At 39.7% G+C, this 15054-nt stretch overlaps 1 protein-coding gene across 8 annotated transcripts in view; it reads right to left on the bottom strand.

Annotated features, from left to right (window-relative positions):
* Positions 1-1215: 1215 nt before the first annotated feature.
* The window catches only part of MAP3K4 (mitogen-activated protein kinase kinase kinase 4), a 183442-nt gene continuing 169603 nt past the window's right edge, over positions 1216-15054 (bottom strand). For all 8 annotated transcript variants that reach the window (XM_077486665.1, XM_077486669.1, XM_077486664.1 and 5 more), the window contains 5 exons: positions 14199-14358; positions 10275-10397; positions 9917-10023; positions 2983-3162; positions 1216-1762 (listed from right to left, as the gene is read on the bottom strand). In XM_077486665.1, the coding sequence (XP_077342791.1) occupies positions 1742-1762; positions 2983-3162; positions 9917-10023; positions 10275-10397; positions 14199-14358 (591 nt within the window). In that variant the 3' untranslated portion in view covers positions 1216-1741. The remainder of the gene's footprint in view (positions 1763-2982; positions 3163-9916; positions 10024-10274; positions 10398-14198; positions 14359-15054) is intronic.

Here is a 15054-nt window from a genome sequence, read left to right on the forward strand (position 1 = left end):
CAATCTAGCGGGTGTTTCAATTGATATTCAAGATTTTGTGTAACGCAATCAGTATTTAATATTTTATATAATGTTTGTTTAAGTCAACCAATATATATAACTATTTTGTATGATTACATGTCTGGTGAATAAATTTCATATTTTTAGACTGTGGTCATAATCGATTGAATCCATCTTAAAAATAAGATCGTTAATTACTTAATTATAAATACTGTGCACGAAAACTTTCCTGTATACGCACAACAATGCGGTACCTAGTACATAAACACAGAGGAATAGGACCTGTGTCATTCAATGGACACCAAGTTAAAGAGGGATTCCACCAAAAAAAAAATATTAAAAGCCAGCAGCTATAAATACTACAGCTGCTGACTTTTAATAAATGGACACTCACCTATCCCGGGTTCCAGCGATGCCGGCAGCCGAGGCCGATCGATCGCTCGGCTCTCGGCTGCTGCCGCCACCATTCTAGGCGAGGGAATCAGGAAGTGAAGCGAATCGGCTTCACTTCCCGGTTCCCTACTGCGCATGCGCGAGTCGCGCAGCGCAATAGGAAATCTCCGCGCTGTCACTGGGACCCGTGTGTGTCCCAGCAGACAGCGCGGCAGGGCAGGAAATGGCGTAGACTCCCACGGGAGTCTATGCCCGGAAGTGGGTGTAAATACCTGTCTTTGACAGGTATCTCCACCCCCCTCCCCCCTGAAAGGTGTCAATTGTGACACCGGAGGGGGGGAGGGATCCGATCAGCGGAGGTTCCACTTTAGGGTGGAATCCCGCTTTAAGGATTTTATTAGAAGAACATAAATGTGAACAGGTCTAAAAACAACTGAAATCTGGCTACTGCTTAGGAGCCACCTAAAGGACCTTAGGCCCAAAGCTGCATCAGATTAGGCCACTACGTCCACCTGGTAGAATTTTAAAAATGTGTGAACAAAAGGTGTTAGCCATGTAAATCTTAGAAACCGTTGTCTGATACCAAGATGAAGAGAAAATGTCCAATCTCATAAGGACACTAGCAAAAACAAACTGACGCATTTTGATGGTAGGAGGAGTGTTCAATTATCCTATAGACAGCAGCAGAACTGTCTCAATCGGCAAGAAAAAATTGATCACTTCTGGTTTCCATGACCAAATTCCATAACTAATCCCTTTTTTTTTTATTTTCCTTCCTTCAGTTCCCATATTTAATTGGAAATAACACACCATTAAACATCCTAAAATAAACCATTTATTAAGAAAATGTTCTTCCATTTTCATCAGTTAACTTTCTTGGATAACAAATCTGAAGCTGGCCATAAAATGACACATTCACAGTGTACACAATAAACAGTAAAACATTTACAAGGTCTAGAATGCTCAGCGGTAATACGAACTTGCATCAGTCTGAAAAGGTCAAAACAGTACATTTTATTACAGGTCTCATTGATATGAGAAATAAAAAGCTGAAGAACAAATTAAAACACAATGGTCCATGTACAGTAGTAATGGCACTTCACATGCAGCTTTTATAAAAACAAACACATGTGCAGGGACGCTGTCACATGGAGAACATGTGCCATATAACACATACAAGAGCAGCAGCAGAAGGACAAGGGACGCCCATAATCTGAGCAGTCTTAAGTCAAGGTAATACACAATGTTGCACTGCGTGCCCCAGCTTAGTCTTTATGTAAATATTACATACAGTAGTGATTAAGAGATGACTTGCTGAAATACATTAGGCCATATCTCCTCGACAACTTCATTCTTCATCTGTACAAACCTGCCAACCAGAATAGATAATATTATGCGATTTCAAGTTGGGTTCAAGTTGGGTTCATTCCCCCCCCATTTTCACAGTCCACAAAAGCAGTCTATGATCTGCATCCATATGTTCCCTGCACCTCAAAAGACTGACTACAGGTTGCTCTATTACTACAAAGTACAGTACATTGATTCATTTGTGCAAAAGCATAGCGTCTACAAAATAGGGGATAGATTGATAGATTTAGGGCATTTTTTACAAGTGATGGCAGTGATCAGTGATTTTTTAGCGGGACTGCGACATTGCAGCGGACAGATTGGACACCTAACATTTTTGACACTTTTATGGGAACCAGTGACATTATTACAGTGATCATTCCTAAAGATATGCACTGACATTGTACTAATGACACTGGCAGGGAAGGGGTTAACATCAGGGGCGATCCAAGGGGTTAACTGTGTACCCTGGGTATGTTCACTAACTGTATGGGGGATGGGCTGCCTGGGATAAAACAGATCAATCTTCCTGCATAGCAGAAAGACAAGATCTCTGTGTCATCCCATCAGAACAGAGATCTGCCTTGTTTACTTCTGTAGAACCCTATTCTGTCTCTGCGGGGAACGTTCGCGGGTGGACAGAGTCTGCTGGACCCACTGACTGGCTGCCCCAATGAGCCCGACGTACAGCTATGGCAATTCGTGCAGCCGAGCCACCTTGCCCCAGTATAACTGCAGCGGCTGGTCGGCAAGTGGTTAAGCATACAACTTGTTCATATTCTACTATCAGTGTAACTGAAAATGAAGTTTGAGTGACACTTGGGCAATGATCTGGCCATTTAGGGGTAACTCTAGAAAGCAATAATGAGTGCTCTACATATTGCACAGGTTATGTTTTTCATCTTGCTGGAAAATGTCCAAGTTGCCTGGCTTTTTCCTGTCCTTTTCTCACCGAGAAAAAGAAAGGAGGGTGCTGCCATGCATGTCTGGTTAGGTGTACTTAAATAATATGACTATAATCCCCTGGTTAAAAAAAATATATATATCAGCAAGACTACTTTTATTATACATTTTCAACACTTTCAGTATAATATACAGTATATTACAATGCAAAGAACCTAATTTTACCAATAGGCTGTCAAAGTATATGGCAGCTTTCTAAACGACAGCTGTACAAACGCATTAAATAATAGTCATTTAAATATGTAGTAAAAGCATTTAAATGAATAAAGTTTCACAAACCTTAACAAACGGATGGTCCAAGAGCTGACTAGCTGTCCATCGTTTCTTTGGATCACTTTCCATGCAGTGGGAAAGAAAATCTTTTCCTTCTGGGCTTATTCTATCTGGACTTGGAGGCTTGTGCCCCATTCCTACTTTGTACATAATCTGAAAGTTGTGTTCATATTCATGCCATGGCCGCTTAAAAAAAAAAAAAAAAAAAAAAAAAAAACTGGTTAAATTGACCTCTGGAAGATGTAATTTTTTCCCCACAAATAGAGCATTCTTTTGGTGGTAATTGAAAAAGCCCGATAATTTAGAATTTTTTTTTCAGTAGTAATGGCAGCGTTTAGCGACTTATAGTGGTACTGCAATTTTGGGGCAGACAATTGGACACTGACACTTTGCGGGAACTAGTGACACTAATACAGTGATCAGTGCTAAAAATATGCACTGTCACTTTACTAATGACGCTGGCTGGAAATGGGTTAAACATCTAGGGCGAGCAAAGTGTTAACTGTGTGCCTAGACCGTTTTTTTGGTGTACAGGGTGTGCTGCTTTTACTAGGGATTTTATTACTTTTGAAAGGACACAAAATCCATTCCCCCCACCCCCGTCAGAAGGGACAGCTGCCTTGTGTGTTTACCAACGGCAGGTGCCAGTGGACATCCAGTGCCTAGCACCAGCAAATCAGCTCCTGCTTTCCGGCAGCAGCAGATCGGCTTCTCCTGTGATTAATCACAGCAGAAGCAGCCCGCCGGTGGCAGCGTGCGTGTGCCCCCTGTAGGCTAAACTGCCAGAGCATGTATATATACATGCTCCTGCACAGGAGGCTGCCTTGTAGCAGTAAATCTGCTATAGGGTTCCTTAACTGGTTAATACAGCTGCTACAAGCTTAACCACTTTCAGACCGGACCATTTTGCTGGCTTAAGACCAGACCACTTTTTGCAATTCGGCACTGCGTCGCTTTGACAATTGCGCGGTCGTGCGACGTGGCTCCCAAACAAAATTGACGTCCTTTTTTTTCCCACAAATGGAGCTTTCTTTTGGTGATATTTGATCACCCCTGTTTTTTGCGCTATAAACAAAAATAAAGCGACAATTTAAAAAAAAAAACAAAAAAAAAAACAACACGCATTATTTTTGACTTTTTACTATAATAAATAGCCCCCAAAAATATATAAAAAAAAAAAATTTTTTTTCCCTCAGTTTAGGCCGATACATATTGTTCTACATATGGTTAAAATAAAAAAAATAAAAAATTAGCAATTAGCAATAAGCGATTGATTGGTTTGCGCAAAATTTATGGCGTTTACAAAATAGGGGATAGTTTTATGGCATTTTTATTAATAATTTTTTTTTTACTAGTAATGGCGGCGATCAGCGATTTTTATTGCGACTGCGACATTATGGCAAATCGGACATTTTTGACACATTTTTGGGACCATTGTCATTTATACAGCAATCAGTGCTATACAAATGCACGATTCCAGTGTAACTGACACGGGCAGTGAATGGGTTAACCCCTAGTATCCCTAGGGAAATAAAAGGAAGAACGTGACGGTTTTCAAACCCCAGGACCACTGCACTGGGCTGCGCAGACAGTGAAATACTATCATCCACAGAGGTAAAGTGCAGCAGGGACCAGAGGGTCAGAGTGGGTGTAGGGTGCTAGTTCCCCTTTTCATAAAAATGAATTTTTTTTTCTACATACTTACCTGTAAAATCTATTTCTTTGAGTACACCATGGGACATTGAGCAGGTTATAATCTTAAAAGTGTTACTAAACCCAGTAATGTGAAAATAGTTCCTCTGCCCCCCCACAGTGCCCACAGCTTAGAAATAATCTTTATAGATTAAAATACTGCCACTAAATACCTTTTTTACTGATCTGTATACCACGGTCACATGATAAACTGCACAGTTTATCCAGTGATAAGATTTCAGGTAGGAGATTTCCACTACAGGCTGTATACATGCCCACATGTGTGAGGTCAATATCATGTGACCTGAACAGTTAAACTGAAAAAGGAAATGTTCTCTCCAGCAATAGAGAATAAACTGAGCATGTGCAGGACTGCTATCCTCCCTATATTATATGGCCTTGCCAAGATAGACTGTGCAGGAGGAGAGGATCTGTCCATACAGTGTCAAAGATCCTTTTTATAGAATGCATGGGATTAAACCCTTAAATTCCACACTGAATATAACATGCATGCTATTCTTCATAAACAGATGGATTTTACTGTTGTGGGTTTATTAACACTTTAACTATCTGGGTTATGCATCACCTATAGGTGAATGGACACTGATTGATCTACCAAAACATGAAGTCCTCCCTTATATAACCCCTCCTACACAGGAAGTACCTCAGTTTTGTAGCCAGAAATAAATTCCCAAAAAGACGGGGGGGGGGGGGGGGAGCATCTGTGTCCTGTGATGTACCCAACGAAATGGATTTTACAGGTAAATATGTTGAAAAAAAATCAAATTTTCTTTATCGTACATCACAGAACACAAAGCTGGTTATAATCTTAACTATCTCAGACATCCCACAGCAATAACCTTGAGGGGAGGGAGACACCATTACAGAAAACTGCCACCAGAGAAGGATCTACTCTGATGTTTGTAATATGTTGAGGCCAAAAGGCAGTATCCTTCGTGGTTCTGACATCCATCTGGTAAAAAACATTTGAATGTATTAACAAAAGACCAAGTAGTGGCCTTCTAAACCTGAGCCACTGATGCGCCACACACCTGGTAGAGAAGCTCTCCCCAGAAGGGGTGGGATATCATCCTTTCAAACAATAGGCTTGAATGATTAACTAGTGGATCCAATGAGAAATAGCTGACCTGGATGCCGCCTGCCTACCCTGAGCTCTTCTGTCAGCACAAACCAGAATTCCAGACCTGTGCTGACAACTTAAGTAAATCCTGACTGCCCAAACTCCACTATCCAAACTATCCAGGGCATGCAGCGATCTTTTCCCTGAAAACTGTGGAGAAAGAAAAAAGAAAGACAAGACACCTAATTCAAGTGAAAACTACCCTAGGAAAGACAGATGTATGCCGACGCAACGTCACCTTATGATACAAGACCAAGAACAGCTCCTTACATGAAAGAGCTGCCAGCTCCGACACTCTTTTTGCCAAAGTGATAGTAACCAAAGAAACCACCTTCCGAGCCTAAGGACTAACATAGTTCCTCAAATTGGTTCAAAAGGTGGCTTCTCCCAGGACAGACAAGACCAAATTCAATTCCCAAGGACACAAGGGTGGCCTGACAGGCGAGACTGTCTGCATTACACCCTGCATGAAGTATGAATCAAGGCGTAAAACAGTCTCTGGAAAAAAAATGAATAGGGATGAAATATGACCCTTAATGGTACTGAAGGCCAATCTTATTTCCCCTACCGATTGGAGAAAGGAAAAAATCTCCACTCACATCTTTCCATGGAAGCCTTTTCCTGGCTACACCCCAGGCATAACAGATTTCCAAGTCCTGTAAGCTCCCCGAAGCCAGCTTCTTGGTGCTCAATGGTGCAGAGATAACATGACCCAAGACCATTAAATCTGGATGGACCAGAAGTGACCAAGGACCGCAAGATTCACAGTCAGTGTACCAAGGTCTCTTGGGCTAATACTATTATCAGGGTCACCACCTCCCATATTCTTTGCAGTGGTTGAAACATAAGGAAGGCGTCAATTAAGGAGAACTGGTCCTTTAAGGTGTTACTAGTGCATCTACTCATATTGCCAGTGGGACCCAGACACTTGTAGAAAACCAGTAGATCCACCTGCAGAGTTCCGAAACGTTGGCAGATTGCCAAAAATGTTTCAGGATGCAGGATCATGTGGAAGAATTTACCCTTCTCCAAATTCCGAACCATCAACCACCAATTTGAGATCTGCAATACCCTGGAAACAGAGCCCTCCGGAAATCCAATGCTCGGATCTTCATGTTCCAGACAGGGAGAATGATCCTCTACTACAGATTTGGAGTAGGACTGTACGTAGGGAATGTGCTTCGACCTAGATACAAGTTCTTCCTACTGAAATGTATTGAAGCAAAATCTGGAACCGACTGCTTCCTGAGCAGAAATTGTTGCGGTATACCGAGATTGACACCCCTTGTGTCTTCAGCAAGTCCAGCATCAGGGCTAGCAGCTTTGTGAACCCTTGGGAGCTGAACAAAAAAAAAAAAAAAAAAAAAGAAGACTACTTTCTACTGCAAATTGCAGAAACCTTTGATGAGCCTGGAAAAGCAGAACAACAAGATATGCATCATTGATGACTATGGACCCTAGAGCTGCATGATTCTAGATAAAATTAAAATCATAATTTACTTGCTTAGAATAACGTTTACGATTCTCGGTGTAATATCTTTCACATTATACAAGAAATTGGGTTAACTTTACAGTTAATTTTTTTTATTTATTGAAGTGTATTTTTTCCCCAAAAAATTGCATTTGAAAGACCACTGTGCAAATACAGTGCGACACAAAATATTGCGATGACCATTATTTTATTCTCTAGGGTATATATATATATATATATATATATATATATATATATATATATATATATATATATATATATATATATATATATATATATATATATATGTTTGGGGGCTCCAAGTAATTTTCTAGCAAAAAAAATACTAATTTTACTTGTAAGCTGCAAGTGTCCGAAAAAGGCTTAATGTACGTGGGGCGTTTTACAACCGCTCCTGAACGTTTTAACTTGACAGATAGTAATCAACGTTTTTAAAATGTCAGTTTTGCTGCGTTTACATGCCACGTTTGCATTTAGAAGTGTTTTTAATTATTTATCTTTTTTTCAAAAAGTCAAAACATTTTAAGCATTTGGAAAGGAAACGAGAATTCCCGCGTTTACAAGCTGTTACAGGCGTCTGGGGTTTCAAATGACTCTGGACATCCTTCCTGAATGCATTTTTTTGCTTTCCAAAAAATGCTTCTAAACTCAACTGCCTAGAAAAGACTAGAAAACTACCCAGTGTACATATACTGATAAGATAACAGAGGGGAGTTCAGGGGCAGCCGAAAAAAAACACCCATCTGCTCCAAAAACGTCAATTTACCAGCAGTAGTGTACATAACGCCTTAAGTAGTTAAACTGACCTCATTTGCAGACCAAAGTTCATCCCTTTGATCTGTTAATGAACAGAAAGATACAATGTATCTTTTCATCTCTCTTTCAACCTTTATTGATAAACATTTCCGGCTGCTTTTTTTTTTTTGGACAGTTGTGAGTCAGGAACTGCTCTGCACTTGTTGCATGAATCGTGGAAATGCTGGATTGAGATCGTGTTAACCGTGAAGCTCTAATGGACCCCAAAATCTACCTCTTGCAGAGAGTCCCATTTGGTTTTGGGACCACTACAAAGTCAAGTGATTTACAATACCATGAGCCCATAACTTCTGCTCCAAGGGCCAATGCAAAAAACGGACTCTGTGGCAGACCCAGAAGGCGCACGTAACCTACCAGGTTTCTGCCAGCTAAAAACAAAGCGAACCACTTTAGAAACTGTCCTAAGATCTTCTGGCACGAGATACTCTCAAAACAAAGCAGCCTCAGATGCCTTCCTCACTCAGGAGGGGGAAAGCTTACAGCATCTGGTACTCCCATCCAAGTACTAACCAGGCTTGATCCTGCATAAGCTCTAAAAAGGGACATCAAGCATGTTCTGGGTGATGCGCCACAGTCCATCTGGCGAAAAAATGAATGCATCAAGAAACACTGCAATATCTCAGATGCACCTGACACCACTGGTCTATCAGGAAATGTAGACACTGCCAGATCACTGAACCTGAGAGCGGTGCACCTGCCTTCCCCTGCTGCCTATCCTTTCTGGAGCCATTTAAATCGTATAACAGGTAAATAATGTAGCAACTATATTAGCCAAAACCTAAAAACATAGTCATCCAAGAATGCAGGCCTAAAACAACGTTGTTCTACCGATATGCAACCAGGAAGGTATGCAAGCATGCAGGCACCCAGGTATGCTGCTATGTAGGTACCTAAGTATTCTTGCTGTTCATACACTTATGTATGCAGTTTAAGGCAAATATGCACATACGTATGCAGTTCAGGACAGATAAGTACATATGTACGCACATATGTATGCAGTTCAAGGCAAATATGGGCGTGGTTCAAGGCAAATAAGCACCTGTGTATGCAGTACAATGCAAATAATCACATGTAGTAGTTCCATGCAAACAAACATGTATGTAGTTCAAATGTCATTAATGCCAGCATGCGTACCAGCATGCGTTTATGCAAATTTGCATTTATGCAAGTATGCATTTATACAAGCATGGAAACAAATTTATGCAAGTATACATGCATTTATGCAAGCATGTATACTGTGCTGCACCTGGCCCCATACTAGTTTTGCAGGATCAGCCAAGCATATATGCATCCAATGTAGCCTCTATGCTGCTTCAGAGCAGCCTAAAAGTAAGCTCCTGCAGACCAAATGCACACTTCTTAAAGTGCACTGATACCCATACAGGGGGTGTACTGACCAACAGTTGTACAAGTCCCGTATTAAGAATGAAGTATACCTTTATGCAGTATATAATCATGTGCCCCATATGAAGTATTCACACCTCTTTATATAGATATGGGCTGCAGTTATGTCTCCTGAGGCCTTGCTGACCCTTCAGCCCACATGAGCCACAAAAATCAGTGACCACCACCATACAGACACTGGCGAAAAAAAACTGAGATACTTCCTGTGTAGGAGAGGTTATACAGGGGAGGACTTCCTGTTTGATTGCTCTAATAGCGTCCATTCATTTACAGGTGGAGCATAACCCAGATGGTTAAGATTATAACCTGCTCTAGGTCCCATGATATACGATAAAGAAAGTTCTTTTTTAAAAAGCCCTCCAATACACATGCTCCACGATATGGTATCATCTCACCTTGCCTGTGACCATTTCAATCAGCACACAGCCTAAACTCCAGATATCTGCTGCCCGTCCATGCCCTTCTCCTTTTGCTCTGGTGATAACTTCTGGGGCCATGTATGCTGCAGAAATATGGGTAAATACGGGTTACATTATTTAAAAATAAAGAAGTTGTAATAAGAAAGTTCAGTAGTCCCCTCACAGAAAACTATCACAAAGACAAATGCGTTTGGGATGTCTTTAATTAATTTAAACATAAAACAACAAAAAAAAAAAACGTACTGCGCCATCTAGAAATAAACATGCATCTACATTAATGTAAAAGCTTAAGTGCAAAATCTGCTTTTTGACAGTGAGAAGTTTCATAATCTACCTGCTGTTCCCAGTGTACTGTTGACTTCTCCCGGCATGGTTTGTGCATTGTTTTTCAGTTTCACAGAGCACCCAAAGTCTCCCAGTTTGATTAGTCCACAAGATGTAAGAAATATGTTTGCACCTGAGAAAGTTATATGAAAAGCAATTTACATAAGTAAATGGTGTACACCCATTAACATGCTTTAATACACACACACACACACACACATATATATATATATATATACAGGGTATCCCACAAAAATGTATACACAATTTGGATGATTATAAAGCCAGTATTTATTATCATACAGTTGACTTTCAAATTTTAAAATAAAATACATAAATGTACTTTATATACTTAGTACCTGGCTCAATTAACCATCACAATTGCACTTACTGGGTACCTCAGAATCTGTGCATTATGGAAGAACATCATGTTAATTTACCAGGAGTGACAGTGTAGTGTGGCTTGTCAGAGCATGGATTAATTAGACCAATCTTTTTTGATGGTACTGTAACAGGTGCAGATTACTTGAATTTGCTGCTGGAATCCTTCATGCCTCACATTCAAGAGGATTTTGGACAAGAGGACTTTTACTTCCAACAAGATGGGGTGCCCCCACACTACCATCTTAATGGAAGGGCCCATCTTGAAAAGAATCTGCCAAACAGATGAATTGGGAAAAGACTTTCAGAAGAATACCATCCGCATTCACCAGACCTCACGCCACTGGACTTTTTCAAATAACAAATTAAATGATTTTCGATGCTTGTGATTCAATTGTACACGTCTTCAGCAATGACAATGCCTGGACCAGAATGGTTATCATTTAAAGAACAGGCGCCAAGTATAAAAAAAAAAAAAGTACCTTTATTCATTTTATTTTCAAATTTGAAATTGAACTTTATGGTAATACATACTGACTTTATAATCATTCAAATGGTGTATACAGTTTTGGGGGGACATTATATATACACATACACTATACAGAAGTGCTGTGCAAAAAAAGTGTAGGCTTAACATACACTGTTAGATTTTGTTCCTTTTGGGACTGGATAAAATTAGCATAGTGTATGGCTAGCCTTATAGCAGGCAAGGACAAAAGTTTTGAGAATGACACAAATATAAATGTTTAAATAAAGTCTGCTGCTTCAGTGTTTTTAGATCTTTTTGTCATACGTGTGATACGTTAATATGGTATACTGAAATATAATTACAAGCATTCAATGCGTGCAGTTTGTCAGAATTTTTTTTTCCCTCCTCTTGAGGATTGACCACAAGTTCTCAGACCAAAATGTCGATATTTTATTCCCCAAGCCACTTCGTTATCTCACTTTTTCTTTATTTATGGCTATGTTCTTAAGCAAAATTGTGAGTGAGCGCACTCCCTTGGTTGAAAAGCAACCCCACACATGAATGGTTTTCTTGCTGTCCTTCTTGACACCAGGCCATCCTCCAAATGTCTTTGCCTCACTGTGTGTGCAGATGCACTCACACCTGCCTGCTGCCATTCCTGAGCAAGCTCTGCACTGGTGGTGCCCCAATCCTGCAGCTGAATCATCGGTAAGAGATGGTCCTGACACTTGCTGGAATTTCTTGGGCCCACTGAAGCCTTCTTCACAGCAATGGAACCTCTCTCCTTGAAGTTCTTAATGATCCGATAAATGGTTGATTTAGGTGCAATCTTAGTAGCAGCAATATCTGCGCCTGTGAATCCCTTTTTGTGCATGTTTCCTTGCAGGAATCCATGGTTAACAGAGGAAGAACAATGATTTTGAGCACCATCCTCCTTTTAAAGCTTACAGTCTGTTATTCTAACTCAATCAGCACTACAGAGTGATTTCCAGCCTGGTCTTTGTCAACACTGACACCTGTGTTAACAATAGAATTGCTGACATAATGTCAGCTTGTCCTTTTGTGGCAGGGTTGAAATGCAGTGGAAAAGTTTTTTTTTGGGGATTAAGTTAATTTTCATGGCAAAGAGGGACTTTGCAATTAATTGCAGTTCCTCTGATCATGCTTCATAACATTCTGGAGTATATGCAAATTGCCTTAATAAAAACTGAGGCAGGAGACTTTGTGAAAATTAATATTTGTGTAAGTCTCAAAACTTTTAGCCAGAGCTGTTTTGCTCTGAGTGAACACGTCTGTATGTTTTTTTTGTTAAAATTTTTGTTGGTGCATCTGCCATTAGACAGTGGAAAGCATCAGCTGAAGGCACCTAGCCAATTGGTGCACTGGGATGCCTTGTTGGCCATCACAGCAATCACAAATGTGGGGGGTTTAACCACTTGCAAACACAGGACTATGTGCTGATTGGACAAAGCTGATCAGCAGGTCTTAGCCATGAATCATTGGCTGACATCTGCTGAAAAAATCATGTTGTGTCCAATCCCAGCATGGATCAGTGGGGGTATGTGCTCTCCAAACCCAGAAGCAAGCCGGCAACATTTAGTCACATTGCTAAGCCTGCAGCTGCTGCATAGTCACAGTAAATCTACTGTCACCATGTGGCCAGTGGTTAAAATACAGTTGATCACCAATGGTGGGATTTTTTTTAAATGCCACTAACCAGTGATTGTAGGACTGGTTGAAGGATCAGCATGCCACTGACTAACAATGCTGGAAAAAAAATATTTTAAGCAACAGACAGCATGGATTCCTGAAAGACAGAAGTTGTCAAACAAACCTGATTTCTTTTTATAAGGAGGTGAGTAAAACCTTGGACAGAGGGGTGGCTGTGGATGTGGTATACCTGGATTTTGCAAAAGTGTTTGACACAGTTCCCCACACATGGCTCATGTGTAAGGTAAAGAGTCTACAGGCTTGGAAAAATCAATTTGTAAATGGAAAGAAAACTGGCTAAAAGACAGAATTCAGAGAGTAGTGGTTATTGACTCTTACTCTGAATGGTCTAAGGTTATTAGTGGTGTACCCCCAGGTTCAGTGCTGGGACCTTTACTTTTTAAATATCTTTATAAATGATATAGGGTCTGGGAAAAAAGTAACATTTCTGTCTTTGCCAATGACACTAAGCTATGCAGTGGAATAACGTCCTTACAGGATGTCTCCAATTTACAATCTGACCTCAACGCACTGTCTAATTGGGCAACAATCTATGCTGCTAGGTGTTTTCTGCATCAAAATGCATTAAAATTGTATAATTAAAGATTCCAGGTATGGTATATTTTTGGCTACACTGGTCCAGCTTGGACATAGGTAATGGTAAATACACATACATAAATTATATTATATATATATATATATATATATATATATATATATATATATATATATATATATATATATATATATAGACATACACACACACACACACACACCATTCCTTGCAATTGCCCCTGGAAGCTAAAAATTACTGAAGTAGACATGGCTACTTTTGTATAGTGGATCTCTCCATTTGCTTCCAGATCCTGTGCTGAGTAGCCAATCTGATGCATAGTGAACACAGGAGGTCAGCTACTCAGCATTTGTCCAAGCTGCACTAATGTAATTATGAAAAATATACCATGCCTGGAATTCATTTTTAACACTGGTTAAAGGCTAGAAAGAATGTAAAAACACCAACAGGTTTTAGGTTCTTATACCTCGCTCACTGACTTTTCGAATTATTGTTCCCAAACCCATCCAAGGCTTTAAACATTTTATTCACATTAACATACTCTCGGTTTTGTTCATGTTAAAAGAGCATAGCATTTTTCCTCATTTCTAGAAAACACACACGATTCATTCCAACTTGATGCAGTATATTAAAGAAAGGAGTTATATGAAATAATCTGATTTATTCCTAGAAAGCATGACAATTAGCTTTTTCTGTACACAAAATAAGTCACAGCTTAATATTTATGTGACAATGGATAGACCGCCGTAAAAAAAAAAAAAAAAATCTAAATGCTATGCAACCTGGTAACCCTCATTTACCTTTTATATCCCGGTGAACAATACCATGTTCATGAAGCACATTTATTGCAATGGTGATCTGCTTAGTGTAAAGCCGTATGACATGTTCCTGAAGGCCAAGCCTAGCAACTTCCTCCAAAGTACCCTCATCACAGTATTCCATGAATATGTACATTTCTTCCTGCAGTCGGATAAAGAAATATATTACGCCTACAATGAAGAAAACATTACCATACATTTTTTTTTTTAACTATCAAGAATTCTCCTGAAAGAAATCCACACCTAAAAAATACTGCCACACATCAGCAATACATTAGCAAGGCACAGGTGAAAGTGTGAACACTGTTTTGTTTAAGCAGCAATAATCAAAATATAAAATAATCATTCATTTGCACTAGATATAGATCTGTTAGCGTTGGAGTATCTTGCATAAACTGAAAAAGAATCTCTGCTGCTACTTTGAAGCAGATGACAATCAACACAAGAGACTAAGGAAAATAAGAAAAAACGAATAAATTGGAGTTAACGGTTTGCAGTTGCTTTGTAATTAAATGCAATGCCAGACAAGGTAACCACTTGGCTTGTTTGTGTCTTTATGGGTCATACGGTTTCACTATTTGCATTTACTACACTGTACTTTATTTTGTGAAGTAAAGTAAAATGAAAGATTCCCTTTAAGCCTACACTCTCATTAGTGCTGCTGCATAATCATGTATTTTTCAGTACAATTATGTAAATTTTTCTGCATGTTAATGAGGGATTTTCATGCTTTGTGCATTTTGGAGGAGACTGGTTGTTAAATACAATGGCAGACAGAACAAATTGCACTGCTGTTAACAGGGCCTGAAGGAATTGTAAAATCTTTGTTTTTTTCCCC

Source organism: Lithobates pipiens, unplaced genomic scaffold (genome assembly GCF_037356315.1).
Source record: "Lithobates pipiens isolate NorthernLeopardFrog02 unplaced genomic scaffold, aLitPip1_a1.2 Scaffold_18, whole genome shotgun sequence".
Classification (NCBI taxonomy): Eukaryota; Metazoa; Chordata; class Amphibia; order Anura; family Ranidae; genus Lithobates; species Lithobates pipiens.